Source organism: Hippocampus zosterae, chromosome 11 (genome assembly GCF_025434085.1).
Source record: "Hippocampus zosterae strain Florida chromosome 11, ASM2543408v3, whole genome shotgun sequence".
NCBI classification, from domain to species: Eukaryota; Metazoa; Chordata; class Actinopteri; order Syngnathiformes; family Syngnathidae; genus Hippocampus; species Hippocampus zosterae.
Window position 1 is genome coordinate 5,486,186 of NC_067461.1, and position 17,560 is coordinate 5,503,745.

A 17,560-nucleotide genomic window follows, 5' to 3' on the forward strand; every position below is an offset into this window, starting at 1 on the left:
CTAACATATCCTTGTCCCTCTTGTTTGTAATGGCTAACCGAGAATTTCTATCAGTAATATTTCCCTCTCAAGCAAAGCGATACACATGGCCATCATCTGTTTGCAACCAAGAGGGAAATGACCTATTTTGAAATAATTCCAAGCTTTTCAGTCATCCAAAGGCGACTTGTTGGTTTCGTGCATAAATCAAACATCAGAAAACTTTCACAAACGGGACAGGCAACATTCTTGGAATCGCTGTGCAACAAAACTAAAATTGAGTGAAAATTACTCACCGTTTGATGGCCATGATGACCCGGGCATGTATTGTGTAAGGAAGTGGAAATAGGGTGACCCACTAATGATTTTAACAATTCTCAATCCTTGCATACCATTCGTATTACATTTAACCCGTTTGTAAATGTCATTTTTACACACTGAAATTTGATAACTTTGGACCCACCATAAATCAACCAAACATGCCCAAAAGTAACTCAAGTGCAAAAAAAAATGACAGTCATACATACATACAAAACAGTTCAACACTGCACATCGATAATAATATAATAATAATACATTTTATTTATAAGCGCCTTTCAAGACACCCAAGGACACTTTACAATAACAACAAAACACAATACAGGTTGATCAACACGTTGAGTGAAAATCTGTGACCGTGTATCTGTTTTTAAGGCTCCACATGTAATATACTCGACTGTATTATTTATTCATTCATTCATTCATTCATCTTCCTAACCGCTTGATCCTCACTAGGGTCGCGGGGGGTGCTGGAGCCTATCCCAGCCGTCTCCGGGCAGTAGGCGGGGGACACCCTGAATCGGTTGCCAGCCAATCGCAGGGCACAGAGGGACGAACAACCATTCGCACTCACACTCACACCTAGGGACAATTTAGAGTGTTCAATCAGCCTACCATGCATATTTTTGGAATGTGGGAGGAAACCGGAGCACCCGGAGAAAACCCACGCAGGCCCGGGGAGAACATGCAAACTCCACACAGGGAGGCCGGAGCTGGAATCGAACCCGGCACCTCTGCACTGTGAAGCCGACGTGTCTAACCACTGGACTACCGGGCCGCCATACTGTATTATTTATTTTATTTTTTTTACATTTTTTTTTTATTGAACCTTAAAAACATGGCTTGAATGTCAAGGCGAAAAGGAGATGGCCACAAAAAAGCGGAAACAGACGGGTAAGGCTGTCGGCGAGGGCGCCGTTCATTGTGACTGCAACCGTTTCAGAGATTTTGCGCTTTGCTTTATAGCCAACAAACACACACACACACACAAACACACACATGTGTGTGTAGGTATAAGTATTTATGGGTCTCGCTTATGCGTCACCCTTTCATGCACCCTGTAACCTGATAACATGATAAGCTGTCCACTGTTGTAACCGCTGTCCCGGAAAGGGTTAAAACCCACAAAAGTATTTTGCGAGACACACTGTTGGTCTGCGTTGCTTCGGCATGCTGTGGGCCCTAAGTGACGCAAAATACACAGAAATGCAAATATTTCAAAAATGTCATTCTCGTGTACAGGTGCAGTTAGTACAGACAGTTCTCGGTACTGTTTCAAGATCCCCTTTGAATACTGCTGCCACTGTGCTATTAAAACAAAACACATTTATGGCAAGCGCAATTTCAAGATTCCCACCATTTTTTTTGAGGTAACACACACTGGTAAATGTCAAATTTATTTCAGTCGAAAAAAGTTCGAAACAAAGTATTTCGTTTTTTTAAATTCCTCCTGCTATCTCATTAATCTCTCACACATCATCCAATCCCACTTTTTTTTATTTCTTTTTTATTGCTGCGGCAGTGCGTTCGCCAGAGGAGTAGTAACCCAGCTGAGATAACACGTCTATCAGGAAAACACTTGCATATCCTCCATCGAGAGAGAGAGAGAGAGAGAACTTTGAGGGAGGTGCAATCGTAACGGTGTTTGCTTTAAGGCTATTCCATATCATGAAAGCCGCGCCTGTGAGTGCATGTATGGAAAACTATTCAAGCACTTTGCAACCGCCTCAATGTTCTTTTTTTTTTTTTTTGTGATGAGTACCCTCTTTGTCGTCACGAGTCAGACACTGTCTTACATTTTCCCACTCCTGCCCTCCATAACTGTATGACATTTTTGTGCTATCAAATAAATACTTCTTACGGCTGGCCGTAAAGCCGTTTTGAGTGTCGGCTCACCACGTGCGGATTTTCATTCATAATCCTGCACGCTCAAAATATATCAAATGAAGACTGAAATGACTTTCCATGAAGCAGTTAACATCTGATTCGGGCTGCCACGAGCCATTACTTTACTATTCTATTCATCTGTCTGTTATTTTGTTGATTAATCGATGAATTTTATTTATAACTAGCTGGTTCGCCGCCCTCCGGGCGGTTCATCAGCTAGTTCCTGCGGAAGGCTGGTAAGGTGGGCCTTCGGCCCACAAAAGTGTTGTTGCTTGGTTCAACTTTTTGTTCATCTTCATTGCCTATCGCGAAAATAAAGAGATGTTTAGCTCTACTAAATAACTAACAATTTCATTGCAATGCTTGTGGGTAGACAACATTTTTTCGCTAAGATGCCCACGCGATCGTAGTGAGCCACTGCCTGAGCGGCGCAGTAGGTACGTTTTGAAAAGGGACAGACGGAAGGACAGACCGCGTGCCGGACGACGCGCAATATATATATAGATTTAAAAATAAATCCATCCTGATATAAAATTGCCATAATTTCAAATTGTCATGAATTTACTAAGATTCAGTGACTAGTTTGGTCCATAACAGGTCAGAAAATAAAATAGGAAACATTGTTTACCAAAGGGGAAGGTTTGCAAATGTTTTGTTTTGAATCAACACAAATGTGTCTGCGTTTATGGAAGACGACCAATATCGGAACATATTTACTGGTGAGGGGCTGTTTTGAACAATTCTAAATTGAACAAGCTCTCTAAATGATTCATCGATTATCGAAATAATAATTGATTAATTTGATCATGAATTAGTGGTCGAATAATCGATTAATCGCTGTACCCCTAATGCTGATCATAAATGCCAACTAGTGCCCAATCCTACCTCACATGTAACATTTTGTCGTCCTGCTAGTGTCAACAAAGAGCCCATTAGTACAAAGACCTTAAACTGGGTATCAAATACACATTCAAACGGCTTTATCATATCCTCATGTTTTTCGTGTGTAAACGTAAGGGCTCCCGTACATGGCTTGTACTTCAGGCCCTAGCACAGCAGCCCCCCCCGCCGTCTATTGTTTCCAAAATGGGACCCTCCTTAATGTAAAGCAAGAGTGATTTGTTCCAAGCAGACGCTGCTGTCAGAACGCTTCCCCCCACTCCGTGCCTTCGGAGGTCTTGAGCGCCGACGGTTGCCACGGCAACCTCATTGTCTGCCGCCCACCTTTGACCCGCCTGCCTACTCTGACGGAGTATTCTCAGGGTCATAATGAGGCTTAGCCAGAGATAACCGGTGGACACGCACCGCCGCCGCTGTTTAAGGCTCTTGAACTCAGTAACCTGCATCCAGGTAATTAGGCTAAACTTTAATCTGGAGAAAATCAACTTGGAGTTTTAAAATATATACCGTGGTTGTCCAAAAAGCTAAAAAAAAATTGGTGACCTATTTTTTTATAAAGAAAACTTGCTCTGTGTTGTATTAAAATGGTTTTATAAAGTGTCATTAGCGGACGCACGGTGGGCTATTCGTGTGTTGCGTCTTTAAGAGGCGTGGCCTACTGAGTGACATCACTCTCCTGTGAGCGTCTTTAGTTTCACATAAATGGACCACAAAAACAAATTGCGGTTGCCGAACCTTTTGCCCCGCACCAAGCGCTTGAGCACCGCATGCAAATGCTGTCAGCCTGGAATATTTTCATAATCAATGATTCGTTTAATGATGACGTTTGATTTTGCAATACCACACTAAAGGGATGGGGGTTGAACTCACCAACATTTTTGAAACTGATTCAATTACTGATACGGACATTGTTTTCCGAAGTACAGTCAGATGTTTGCAAAATGTCTTATTTTGAGTCTACACAAAAGATTGGCAGCCTGCGAAATCAGAGATGAGTTACTGCTGAGAGGCTAAAATCAGAGAAATTAGACGATTTTCAGTTGAACAATGGCTCTGAACGATTACTCAATAATTAAAATAGTTGTTGATTAATCAATTAATTTCGACACATCTAAACTGGTATTTATGGAACGTGACAAACACCTAAACACACAAAATGACAACACATGCACAAAGCTGCTGTAGGCCACAACTTACGCCCAGACACTCACGCAGACTAACCAGCCAAACAAACTCCAGTTTCTGATGTTATCCAACTCACAAATTCTCTACAAAACTGTGCTATTTTTTAACATTTATAAATTTATATTTCAAAAATACATATTGTTTTGCACGAGCTAAAATTATCCGTGTGTGGGTGCTTTCTCAATTAGCTGAACGACGCACATGTGCCCCATTCAGACAGAAGGTGACCCCACGTGGTGCGTTCAAGTGTCGGCAACATTTCCACGGAGGCGACCCGCTATACGTCCACCTCAGAGGGTTCCTTACAGCGGCCCTATAGTTTCCTTTCAAACCCTGTCCAAGCCAATTAACTGGAAATTAGCCCCGTGAGGTAGACAGATGCAAGTAACAGCCGCACTGCTCAGTCAGTCACCACAGAAAAGAGCAGATGAAGAGGATCTGTCTGTTTCGTGAGAATGAGGCTCTTAGTTGTTCTGCCAGAGCCAAGCAAACATGATGTGCAGATGCACTCCTAAGCGTGCACCACGTGTAGAAGGTGACCAAAGACGGTCTCATGATGGTCGCTCCGATGCAGCCGAAGCCATCAACGCGAAATGCAAATTTTCTTTCTTCACTAATAAGAGAATCTATGAACAAGAACAACAAAGACGGATATGGAACACGCTTCCTCGTTTCTCTCTTTTTCCTTTTTTTTTATTAAATATAGTTTTAGTCCTCATGCCATAACCCGACTGTTAAGTATACTGTAAAAAAAGAAGAAAAAAAAAGACCAAATGAAAAAAGATCACAAAGAAAAAAATCAAGAACACTGCATTAGCATTAATAAATCAAGAATCTTTTACAATTGAATGCAATTTTCAGTGGTTATCCTCCACTTGTACGTTTTCCTGATTTAAATACATGTGCGCACCCGTGCTGACTCACCACAACACAAACGCCAAAAGCCTTTTTCCACTCTCCTCGTGAGCAGCCACAAGGTCCCCGGGGGCCGGGGAGGGGGATCTGGCGGGAGTTGCTTGCCTGCATAGTTTGCGTCAGCGTGGGTTTTTTTTTGTGTGTGTGTGTGTGTTTGTGGGTCAATGCGTACATTTGCGTAAACTGAACTCGCGCTCACCTTTTCCGCGTCCTTCACAAGGAGGAGGTTGGGATGATTTGCAGTCATTTCCATTTTTAGCTAAAGGAATTCTAAACACTCAACAGTTCAGACCTAATCATCTATCTATCTATCTATCTATCTATCTATCTATCTATCTATCTATCTATCTATCTATCTATCTATCTAGCTAGCTAGCTAGCTAGCTAGCTATCTATCTATCTATCTATCTATCTATCTATCTATCTATCTATCTATCTATCTATCTATCTATCTATCTATCTATCTATCTAGCTATCTAGCTATCTAGCTATCTAGCTATCTAGCTATCTATCTAGCTGGCTAGCTGGCTAGCTAGCTATCTAGCTATCTATCTATCTATCTAGCTATCTATCTAGCAAACATTCTCAGGAAAATTTCACGAGCAAAAAATTACAGGACAGCACAAGAAACCTAGCTAGCTAGCTTTCTAACTAACTAGCTAGTTTCCTTTTGATGTCCTATCATTTTTTGCTCATGAGATTTTCCTGACAATGTTTGTTTACAAGGCACTTAAATTGCAATTGCAATCTTGAAGAAAAATATTTTCAAGCTGGTGTAGAATTGAAACTGCAAAACAATAAAAGAACCCCAATGCCTGTATGCACCTTACACTACACGCTTTGCAACACTTTGCGTTTCACTCTTTCACGCTCCTCCTTGCCTCCATCCCAAAATACGCCTTAACTGTAACCCGTATTCCACCGCACCCTTCATTTTCGGCTTTGAAACTCACCACATGTTTTTCTCTTTAACAAGCAGCCTGGCTCTTGTTAGGAAGAAGTAGTTTGGACATTAATCACCTTCAAATGCACTACTTGCGAGCGGCGGGCTCGACAGCACAGGCTCAAACTGTCTCGAAACATCTGGCAAAAGGCCGTACCCCACTGGAGCCCGGCCCAGCCTAACGCAACCGTGGCCAACAGTTGTCATTAATGCCGCGGCTAATGTAAATGTGCTTCTCATTGGCCAGCGAGTGGTGACAACCGCAAGCAAACAGGAAAGCACACACTTCAGCGACAACATGAAAAAGACTAAAAATAATCTGGGTTAATCAAGCAAACACTTCCATTGAGCAAACCAAAGCAAGGCTGGTGGTGAAAGTTTATTTTTGACTTGAAAGTTGGACTTTTTTTTTTTTTGTCACCCAAGATGAAGCATTAGATTGATACCACTCAGCTTGTTTTTAATTTAGACCAGTAGCTTCCTTCCTCCGGCTATTAAAATATTCAGCAATAATTCTTAAGCCTGTTTTCAAATTGATGCTGAGAGATCTCTGCACATAATTATTTTTGAAGGAGAAAAAAAACGATGCACATTAAGCAATATTTTAGACATATTCATTGTCTAAAATATAGGCAATATAATATTAAAGACAATAAATCACTTTTAGCATTTTTTGACAGTTGGAGAAATTCTTCCCCCACAAAAATAAGAGTCTTCAAGATCTGTGGTGCCACTCCTAGTTGAAATTTACTGTCCAGCTAAACATAAATCAAAGGTTAAATAGTACATGTTGTGTATATAAAACAACTCCATTGAGCGTTGCTTTCGAGAAGACATTTTAGCTTAATGCTAACAAGCCAAGCCACGCCATGCTAACCAGCTCCACGTTATATCCACATCTATATTTTGCTGCCAGTGGTTACCTAGGTTACCAGAAGGAGCGGCACAATGTTCATTGACCTGAAGCAAAAGCGTGACATAACATTTTTAATATAATATGAATGCAATACTATAGAGTGATTAGTTTTGCTCTTTTATTGGGAAGACTGTAATGTAATTTCCATTCACTTCAATAGGAAAGAGTATTTCGGATATGACTATTTTGAGTGATCACGGAACGAGTCACCAAATTTTGTGCTATGCTCATCTCGCAGAAATGTTGGTGCAAATTCAAGAGGTACTACAGTGCTCTGATCTAGGAAGTAAATGATTCTCTCTGTCGCAAAGTACTTGTATTGCACATTTTGGCGTTGGTAGTCAGGAATCCATGTCTTCCTCCACCTCTTGTTGTTTGTCTTGGTGTGTATGTGGTTAGTAGTTTTTCCTGCCATTGTCAAACCTGTTTGACAAGCTGTGACAGTTCCCAGGTTCATCGCAGCTCATCTATAACTGACACGATACAGCAGGAATTATTATTTTTTTTGTATTGAGATATGACACAGCGGGGTGAGGGGTGGGTTGCTGTCTAGTGGCGCAATTAGGATTTGCGATTTTTATCTGTACGGCTCGTCACAACATTTTCTCGATTCATATGCGGGTTGTGCTGTGTTAATTTAGTTTTTTTGGGGGTATGGAAATCAGACTAAAACAGAACCTTGTCTTGTGGCACAACCCCAAACACACATTTTTCACTTTGTTCCAATTCAGGTCTGAGGTAGTCACTGTCGTTCTGCCATCTGAAAGTATCCTGGCGCCTGCTGTTTACGAAATTTGATGAAATGGGCAATAATGTTCTTATTAAGAACTTGGGCTGTTTCCTCTGCCAAGCGCAACACAGCGCAATCATTTCCGCTGTGTGTGTGTATGTGTGTGCATGTTTGTGTGTGTGTGTCTGTGTGTGTTGCACATTGTTTGCCTGCTCTATGAAACGCTCAGCTGAGGTGGCCTCATTGAAGTGTTACACACAACCACATTCTGGAACTCCTCTCGTTGTCCTGATATGACCCAGACGTCTCTTACCTCATGGATACTGTTATACTTGCTCACATCTTTTTCTTTTTTTTTCCTTATCTCGTGCTCTCTATCTCCTTGTTCGTCTCGGTGTTTCAAAGCCGTGAGCATCATCTCGGTCAAATTGTCGGGGGCAATGGTATAGAACGCACCTTTGCCGCGTAACAGCGTGTAACCGGTCATGAAAAGGAACACACAATAGCACTTGGTATCATAGATCACATGTCTTCAGTCAGGGGAAGTTGTTTTCGAGGGAGGGGAGGTTCGTGTCAGAGTCATGTGAGAGCAAGGAATGCGCTGTATAAAAAGCCTTCAGACATCACTTTTTGACAATGATTCCATCTTCAAAGTAGCGATGGTCATCAGAATTCATTAATCAAGTCTTTTATGGCCTCAGAATTAGGTCAAAATTTCCAGAGATCCTGTCATGCTCCAAATTAGCCACATCACAGCTCTAATGGAAGATACGGCATTTAAGCAGCCTTTGTTTTAATACACGCAAACACGTAAAAGCTAAATATTGCCTCTACGGTTTGTGCATCCTTCCAGCGACACGCCGTCCCACAATTTGTACCCGGGCTCATATTTAGGTGCTCATCCTTTCACTTCAACACATTTCCTTGGCACCGAGATGCCACAATATGATGTCAAAGCACTACTTTTTATTAGTCAAGGCTTTGGCCTGTCTCATCGAAGCTCCTCCCCTAATGTTAACATAGTTTCTTGGTAACAAATTGCCGTAAGATGAGGTCAAAACACTTTTCTATTAGACAGGGTTGAGGCCTATATTATTCTAATAAAAGCTTGTCCCCTCATTTCAAGACCGGAACTGGTCACCGAAACGCTACGTACTTCTGTATTTGACAATTTTTAGCCAGTTCCTCGGCAGCAAGAGGCTACAAGATGGTGCCAAAGCTAGACTTTTCCATTAGTCAGGGCTTTGGCCGGTCAAATAGAAGCTCTTTCCCTTATTTCAACATAGTTCCTTGGCACCAAGAAGATACAGGATAGTGGCCAAGCACTATTTCTATTTGAGACAGGCCTACAGCCTGTCAAATAGAAGCTCCTTCCCTCAATTCAACGTAGTTCCTTGGCACCAAGATTCCACAGAATAGTGTCCAAGCACTATTTTAATTTGAGACAACATAATCGAAGCTCAACCCTAATTTTAACATCTTTTTTTTACTGTTCTATTAGAAGGGGCTTGAGTCTTCGCCTCCCTTCATTTCAACATATTTTCTGAGGACTAAGATGCCGTAAGATGGTGCGAAAGAACTAATTTGGTCTCTGAGCTCTGGTGCCATCTTGTTGGATCGCAGGGCGTTCCAGAATAAGAGCGGCTAACCAGATAGGTTCCCAAAAAAGTCAGTCACCAGGTGAATTTGGCAGTAGCGAATCTCGAGTAGGCATGGTAACATTGGGATTTCTCAGACAATCGAGCAAGGAAAATTGGTTCAATTCTCATGCCCAATCTCTGCAAATGTGCTCAGCTTAGCTTCAGCTGTTTCACTAACACCGCGCGGTGCCTCGGGGGTTAATGTCTCCCAGTCACAGAGTTGTTGTCCTCAGAGCCAGATCCAGTGTGTGCGCACCGTCCATTCCACAGCTTGCCACCGATCCCTGCGCATAGTGCTGGAGTAAAAAGCCCACATAGGGGATCCTTTGTTTAAGAGAGTCTAGGCATGGAAGATAATTTACAAACCGCGAAGGTCCTCACGCCATTGGCTGATGAGCCCGTCTGCCCCTGTGCGAAAGGCATCTCAAATGTGTGTGTGTCTGTGTGTGTGTGTGTGTGTGTGTGTGTGTACATGTGCTTGTGTGTCTGTCTACATGTGTGTGTAACCTTCAGCAGTGGCAGCGTCTGACTACGGCCGACCACAGTCACCCTCTTCATGACAGCCAGGAGCTTGCCCTGCGCTCGGTTAGTGTAGCTTGTCCTTTTCAGGCAAAGCAAGATGGCCACCAATACCTTTTAGTGTGTGAGGGGAAAGGGGGCTAAGGTCGGGAGGGGGGGCATGCTGCCAAAAACAGAGGGGCTTCCTCCCAGGACGGATAAGGTAAAAAAAAAAAAATGCTGGCTGAGTGTGTGACTTAGTGGTCAATAGTCTAGCTGCAGTGGAGCTCATCCCTTGGATTTAGCTGATTGGAGTGCTTTATTTGGAAGCTGGTTTTCAGTCTGGCTGAGGACCTTGAGGGTGTTGGGGCTTGTCATTTCCAGGTGGGTTTGAAGGACTTCACGTCGGCGACGCTTTGTCTTGGGACCATTTTCTTGTCCCGCGTCATTTTGTGTGAGAGACGCTTATTCGAGAGGCGTACTCGTGCACCTGCTGTTTTTCTGGCAAGCTCAGCATGTTTTGTAATCCTAACTGGTCATTTGTCGGGCTACACGACGGACAGCAGTATTCATCCCCACCCGCCTCCGCACCCAAGCAGTCTCTGGTACTTTAAAGTTGCAACGTTGTGGTGGTGGTGGTTTTTTTTCTTTATCACAGAGGCAGGAAATGCGCTCAAGTGAATGAAGAAAAAGTCTCACGTGCGTAGAAAAGAGAAACCGCTACAACTTCCACTCTCAGCCAGGAAAGGGGGGGGGGGGCATGGGGAGAGCACGCTTTCTTTAGTGTAGCATAAATTTAACCTCTCACACGACGTGATGCGTGTTTGTTTGCGAGCCCAAGTCGACAAACACTCCAAACCTCCCTGGAGACACGTCGCCCGGAGGGAGAGGTTTGTGAGGAATCAAGCGTCTGTGACACCACTGTTGCTAGGGTTCCTCTCTCAGCGTGCATAAAGATTTCAATCCCAACTGCTCAAGTGTTTTGTCAACCCTTAAACGCTTCGACAAGTAGAGGAGTTTTCCAAGGGCCAGCCAATGGAGACATTTGTTCCCATGTAAAAACATCACACTCGGAAGGAAAGCCTTTTGAGCATTTCTATAATATCGTTGATATCCAGCTTAGGTTCTCTGGACCTTAAAATGGATATCAAGGATACAGTAATTTATTTGATATCTTTGATATCTAGCATGTGGTTCAAGTATCAGTACACTCTTTGTCCCCCTTCGTAAAACAATTTTGCACACTTGTAGAATGACTTGTAGCACACTTTTGGCCTATTAGTACACTGAGGTGTAATGATATCCAAACGTTAGAATCTGATATTATCAGGATATGAACCTCACAAAATGATCATTATCATGATATTGTGGGTAGGTTGGCGATATAAAAAAGGTCACCATGACTGTATAAAAACTCATGATATTGTTTAAAAAAAAAGATCATGATGACAAAATAGTCATACAAGTGTGCCACATTGTCTTACTAGAGCAGAAAAAGAACTTTGAAATTAATATTCAGGGTAACGAATAAATGTTAAAACTAAGGTTAGTAGTGTGCAGATTTCAGAAATGCAATACAATAATGAAAGGCAGGAGTGGGAAAAGGGTTACGAACAAGATAAACACACTACTATTGTGCCCAGTTCGTTCTACTAGCGAGGACAAAGAGCATACGAGGACATGGACCTTAAACCGGTTATCAATGATATCAAACGGCCTCATCACCTTCCATGTGACTGGAGGAGACCCAAGACAGACACAAAGGCAGCATCCAGAACCGCCCTCCCCCTGACCCCCTTCCCACCCAACCCCCTCCCCAGAGAGACCTGCTGGTTTAATGTGGTCACATGAAAATGCGTTTATAACCCACAATAAGGAAAACATTTTTTTTTTTCATCGCAAGGCCAAATGGAGAAGAATTTAAAGCACAGGCTTCATTTTCATGTGAGCTTTGAATATCGAACACAATGATGCACAGCATACAGAGAGACAAACGCGTGCGACTGGTGCAGTGTTGGAAGACGGCCAGCAGTGCTTTGTCATTGAAAGCAGTTTTTTGTGACAAGCAGACCCCCCCCGAACCCCCCTCCCGCCCTCCCCTCACTACCCCTCCCATAAACTAAGCACCATCCTCCCTGTGTGTTGCCCATCTTTCCTTATCCGCTTCCAAAGGTTATCCCGGGAGGGTCTAAATCAGACAAATTTACACTGGAAAATTGAACAATAATGATACCTCTTTTTAAGCAATGCCCCAATTTACATAATATACACTCCTATAGCTGCCACCCAGCTCAGCAGGTCTCAAATAAGAAGCTGAAGTTTCCATGCCATTCTTTAAGTCAGGAATCACTGTCAAACTAGAACAACATCAAAATATGTTTTCTATCTCATAAAATGCTTCACAACTGAGGACACTGACATACAAACACACATTTATCATACAGAGAAGTCAGCCGAGATCTTAATGCTAACGCCTATGCTAAATTGAATGCTAAAGTTAGCTTCGCCAATGTGTTCATGAATGTAATCTCTTGTTATCTACTGTAACTAAGCATTCCTAAGTATGATATGTGAATATAAAACACAGTAAACATTTTTTGGCAAGGAGCAACGATATACTTAGAATTAGCTTTCCTGCTATCTCTCACTCTCTGACTTCCTCTTGCCTGGAGCCGACTTCCTCCCACCTAAACAAGCTACAGTTAGGAACACTAAAGACACAAAATAAACAGGACTTAAAAACATCTAGCTAACCAAACATGATGAATTTACAAATTATGAGCCATCACAATGTTTTCTTTTGCTTTGTTTTGTGTGCCATATGTGAGCTTCAGTTTTGACACGATCAGGAGTGAAAGGGGGGGGGGGGAATCAAATTTATTTGCATTATATATTGTTTGTTTGTTTCCACAATATGGTGATGCCTTTCTTTATTAAAAACACATTCAAATAGATGAATGGCCTATCAAGTCATTTCAGTGGCGAAATTTAAGGATGAAATAATTTCTAAAAAGTCGCAAAGTTCACTGAAGGCTCTGAATTGTTTATAAATGTGAATGTGATCTTGAATTCTTTTGGATCTATATTGAATCTATATTGGATTATTACAGTATATGGTAATGGATTGAAAGTCATTTGTCAAAGGGCAGAGGGTGTGTAAGATGTAGCCAAACTGTAGCTCGAGGTGGTCATAATGCACATTACAAACCGCTTGCCAGCTGCCAACAAAAACAAGGAAAAGAGGACTCGTCCGCTGTGGAATCTGAGGTTCCATAACGATAACACGATGTAATGGTTTGCTTATCCGGATCCAAGCTGAAATGTTATCCTTTCTTCCTGCGTCTGTGCGTGGTAAAGAAAAAGGCCAAACATTTACTTCGGCAACATTTTTCCTGTCGGCGATCATTTCCTATTTATAAAGTCCTTTGAGGGCTGTACTGAATTTATGAAAAATATAATACAACAATCTATCTGAAGTGTTATGGGCGTTTGTGTCTTTTTATAAGCATTCCTCGGAGGTTTGCATCTTTGGTTATGTTGGGACAAGGCAACTGTTTATGATCTTGTTTGTGAAACCTGACTTGGTATGGTACTCAGCGATATAATCATATTGTCACAATTACAGAATATCCGGTGGCATACATTGTGCCTCTGTCATGTGGAATCATGTGCGCCTTTTATACCCATTTCAATGGGCTCATGTGAAGTCCCAAGTTGTGAGTACATCAGTGTGCAACATGTATCCTGGAATACAAGCAATGTTGAATGCTTCCACAGGTATCATAATCCAGATTGAAATTAACTCTCTAAACTTTGGTTCCTGTCCCGCGTCCTGCTTTTCATGCTCTTTTCCTCGAGAAATAAAATGAGCCAAAATTTGTTTTGTTTTGTTTTTCACCCCCACAGCCAGGATCATACGTGGGAACTTTTTATTTTCCCCTCTCCACTTACCTCTTCCTCTCTTTAAATTTGGGCCTATTGTTATTGTCCAGTCCAGGATGTCTCTGAGCTTTTGATGCAGATCAACTCACCGCCAGTTTGGGATTTATCGCTCAAGCGAGGTTAAAGTCAACAATAAGATATAAACAGAGTTTTTCAACCTTTAAAGCAATGTGTCAAACTCAAGGCCCGGGGGCCAGACCCGGCCCGCCGCATCATTTTATGTGGCCCGCGAAAGCAAATCAAACATGTCTAGTTCCATGATGCTTACTAAAGTCTGAACCAAAATTTCAAATTGTCATATGTAATCCACAATCATTCTTGACTTCTGATTTTAAAACTAGTTATCCATCAATTTGTTGTGCGCTGTGTATGTAATATGAGGAGGTGATTAAACATTGATATGATTTCCCAAAATTTATAACAGCCCTCCAAGGGAAACCATAACTACAATGTGGCCCGCGACAAAAATGAGTTTGACACCCCTGCTGTACAGCAACGGTTTAATGTCTGGTCAGTTGGCTTATTGGGGTGTGGTGATGCCGCTGATGACATTGGTTGAGTCTGTTAGAGACTGATAGAGTTTGCGAGGCGTTTCTTGCATGCAAAAAGAGGCGCTAAACCACGCTGCTTCATCAGATCTCATATTGCAATCCCCTGCCGCACACTGAAACAAACCTTCAAATCCCTTTTTTTTTCAGCTGCCAACACGTAACTAATCTGTGTCAACATATCGGCTGGCGGATGTGCGTGTCGCTCCTTCCTTATGCAATTTTTATTTTTTTTATTATTTGCAAATAAACTTCCCCACCAACAGTCCAACTTCAAACAGGCTATTTTGACAAAGTAAGGTGCCGAAAGTACAGTTAAGTTTTTAAATAGAACCGGTTAAATTATCCCTTTCATGCACCCTGCAATCCGATAACAAGATAAGATGTCCACTGTAGTAACCGTTGTCCCTGAAAGGGTTAAGTATGAATAACCTGAAAAATCCACTGAAGAGCGGTCCCTAAGTACCGGTATTTGTGCGCTTCTGTCATGCAGGCCTGCGGTTGAAAATATACACGTGCTCGTGTACAAACGCATGTGTGGCTTTCATCGACAAAACACAGTGCAAGGCCACTCTCGCAAAAGCATACTCACACTCGAAACACACTTACTATTGGCAAGGCTGCAATCTCTTCACTCTCGCTTCACTCCAATCATGAAATCAAGAGCCTTTGTCTGGCAAAACTCTTCGGCTGAACTCCCATTGACACCTTGAACGCAAGTGTTGTGTTGCCTCGTGGTTGGATTCTTTGTTTGCCACAATATTTGCAACCGTCTTGATGGTGGAGGTGGCAGACACCCTCGCCGTGCTGAGAGGAGTTGTGTTCCTGACTGATGCTGAGTCACGCATACCACCACACAGCGCCTTGACTCACCACTTTCTTATTTTCTCCGTCTGTCGCAGGTGGTTCCAGAAAGTGAGTCGTTCAATGGCAAAGGGGAGGCTCAGATGGATGTCCCCCACACGGCGGCAGAGGAGGATGAGGAGGAGGAAGGCCATGTACGACATACAAAAACTCCTCCCGTCACCGACGCACTTCGCCATAACCTGGACCTCGGCAGACGGCCGGCACTTATTCAGCGAGAGCTCGGGCTGCAGCTGGGCAACATTGCACTTCAACAACATGTACGCTCTTCTGTGAATTTCCACAACGGTTCCTCAGAAAACCCGACGAAACCTAACGGTGCTAACGTGACCGCCGGGTGTCACACTGACCTGAAGTCTGCATACCACAGGGCTATGATGGCCTCCGAGCCTCCACGGAGCATAGTCGACAGCATCCCCTCTCAGAACGGACCCAAGACTCCTCCGTGTGACACGTCGGCCCAACTGAAGAGGATCAAACTGGAGGAGGATGAAGAGGCAATCGCCGCACATTTTAGTGACCAAGATGACGTCTGCGAAGACCCTCTGTCCACATTGGCGGCGGTGGTGTGTCTCTCTGTCACGGAGAGGCGAGGGCTGGAGGAGAAACTCTTCAGCTCACGTCCTTCTGCTTTTCGCTGCATCAAAACGGAGCCACCAGATTTGCACTTAATCAAGAAAGAATCCGAGGACTTGAGGAGGGACTTACTGAGGACTCCCCAGACTATCAAAAGTGAACCGCCTTCAAACGACCTGCTACCGAGCGTGCAGTCTTTGGCGGAGAAGAGGAATCTTAGTTTTGACCAGGCTATCGCCATTGAGGCCTTAACTCAACTGGCAGCTATACCTCACCGCACACCAGTGTTTATTGAAGACGAACGCAATGGCGAACCTCATGTTTCTGCGGCCACACCGCAAGCGACCTCAGCGCAAGAAGCCAAACCCGCAGCGCCAATCCGCTACAACAAAGTCTCGGTCATTAGCTCACCGGTTCACCAGACGTCAGTGATACACCCACCTGTGGCCAGACAAGGTAACGTCATCCAGCGTTGCCAGGCCACGAGGCCGACCGACTTCACGGGAGACGGTAACGGGGTACCCTGCAGGAGGACGTACCAAGGCTTCGGTTCCCGTGTCATCAAGTCCGAATACAACAACTTGCATCCCGGCACCGTGCAGCTCGGTAAAGACCGCGAGCGTCACTTTTGGGAGGACCGGGAGAGACCAAAGACGATGAGGAACCGAGACGAGGAGGAGGTGGCCGCCCAATTGGCCGACTTGGCCTTCATCATCCAGTCCCGCCAGAACCAGCCGTCCGAGGGCAATCACATGAAGGGGACCCCCGTGTCGGCTATCAAATACAACTACCACTCGCAGTTATCCCCCGGTCAGAAAAAGACCCCCGTAAAGAAAGCTAAAACGACTCCTTCAAAGCCCAGGAAGAAGAAGATTAACGAGGGACCTCAGGAGGGAATCAACCGCAGGACCCCTCTCTCAAAACGCATGGCCAATGGAGATGCCTCCCATCGAAGCAGAGGAAAGAAAACCCCCCTGTCTGGGAAATCAGGTCTTGTCCATCGCAGGAATCTGTTTCTTCCTCAGGCTCAGATTGACCTGAAGAGATACCTGGCTGAAGCCCAGGAGGAAGCAAGGCAACACATCCATCACAGCGCGCAGACTCACCACTACAGGACCAACGATGGCCAACCCTCTGAGAACCAGCTGTTGTCTTATCTGCACAATCCACTCCATCGCCAAGATCCTGCCGCAGGACCAGGGCAGGAAAGGCGTTTGTTAACTCAGGTAGCGCAGCTCTACGAAGGGCTGCCGCACGGTGCTGAACCCCCCGGGGCTGCTGACCACGGCTTCGTCGCCTACCCCTGTCCCGCTAATGGCCTCTTGGGTGCTAGGCAGTCCCCGCCTCCAAGCCAGCAGAGCTACTACAAGCTGGAGAGGTCGGGGCCTGTCACTGTCTTGTCTACGTCTGCTGATGGAGACGCGGGCCAGTCGGCGGAGTCGACTCCATCCAAGCAAAGCGTCAACAGCTTCCTGGAGTCGCCCATGGCTTTTCTGGACACCCCGACAAAGAATCTGCTCAACACACCCTCCAAAAAGCTGTCTGATCTTCCTTGCTGTCAATGTGTGGGTGAGTTGATGCGACCAGTGAGTTGATCCTTGAGTTTCTGCTTTCCTCCTCCTACTTGGTGCACTTGTAATGGAGCTTTGCAATGCACCTTTGCAGCATCATAAAAGTCCATTTGATAACCCAAAATGTTCTGTCAAGATGGATTTAAAA

At 44.0% G+C, this 17,560-nt stretch overlaps 1 protein-coding gene across 4 annotated transcripts in view; it reads left to right on the forward strand.

The window, feature by feature from the left end:
* tet1 (tet methylcytosine dioxygenase 1) overlaps positions 1-17,560 on the forward strand; it is a 32,408-nt gene that overhangs the window by 7,409 nt on the left and 7,439 nt on the right. For 2 of the 4 annotated variants that reach the window (XM_052079832.1, XM_052079834.1), the window contains exon 3: positions 15,304-17,410. In XM_052079832.1, coding sequence (XP_051935792.1) covers positions 15,304-17,410 — 2,107 coding nt within the window. Of the gene's footprint in view, positions 1-10,097; positions 10,296-15,303; positions 17,411-17,560 lie in introns of those variants that run through there. The other 2 variants (XM_052079835.1, XM_052079836.1) reach the window with 2 other exon arrangements.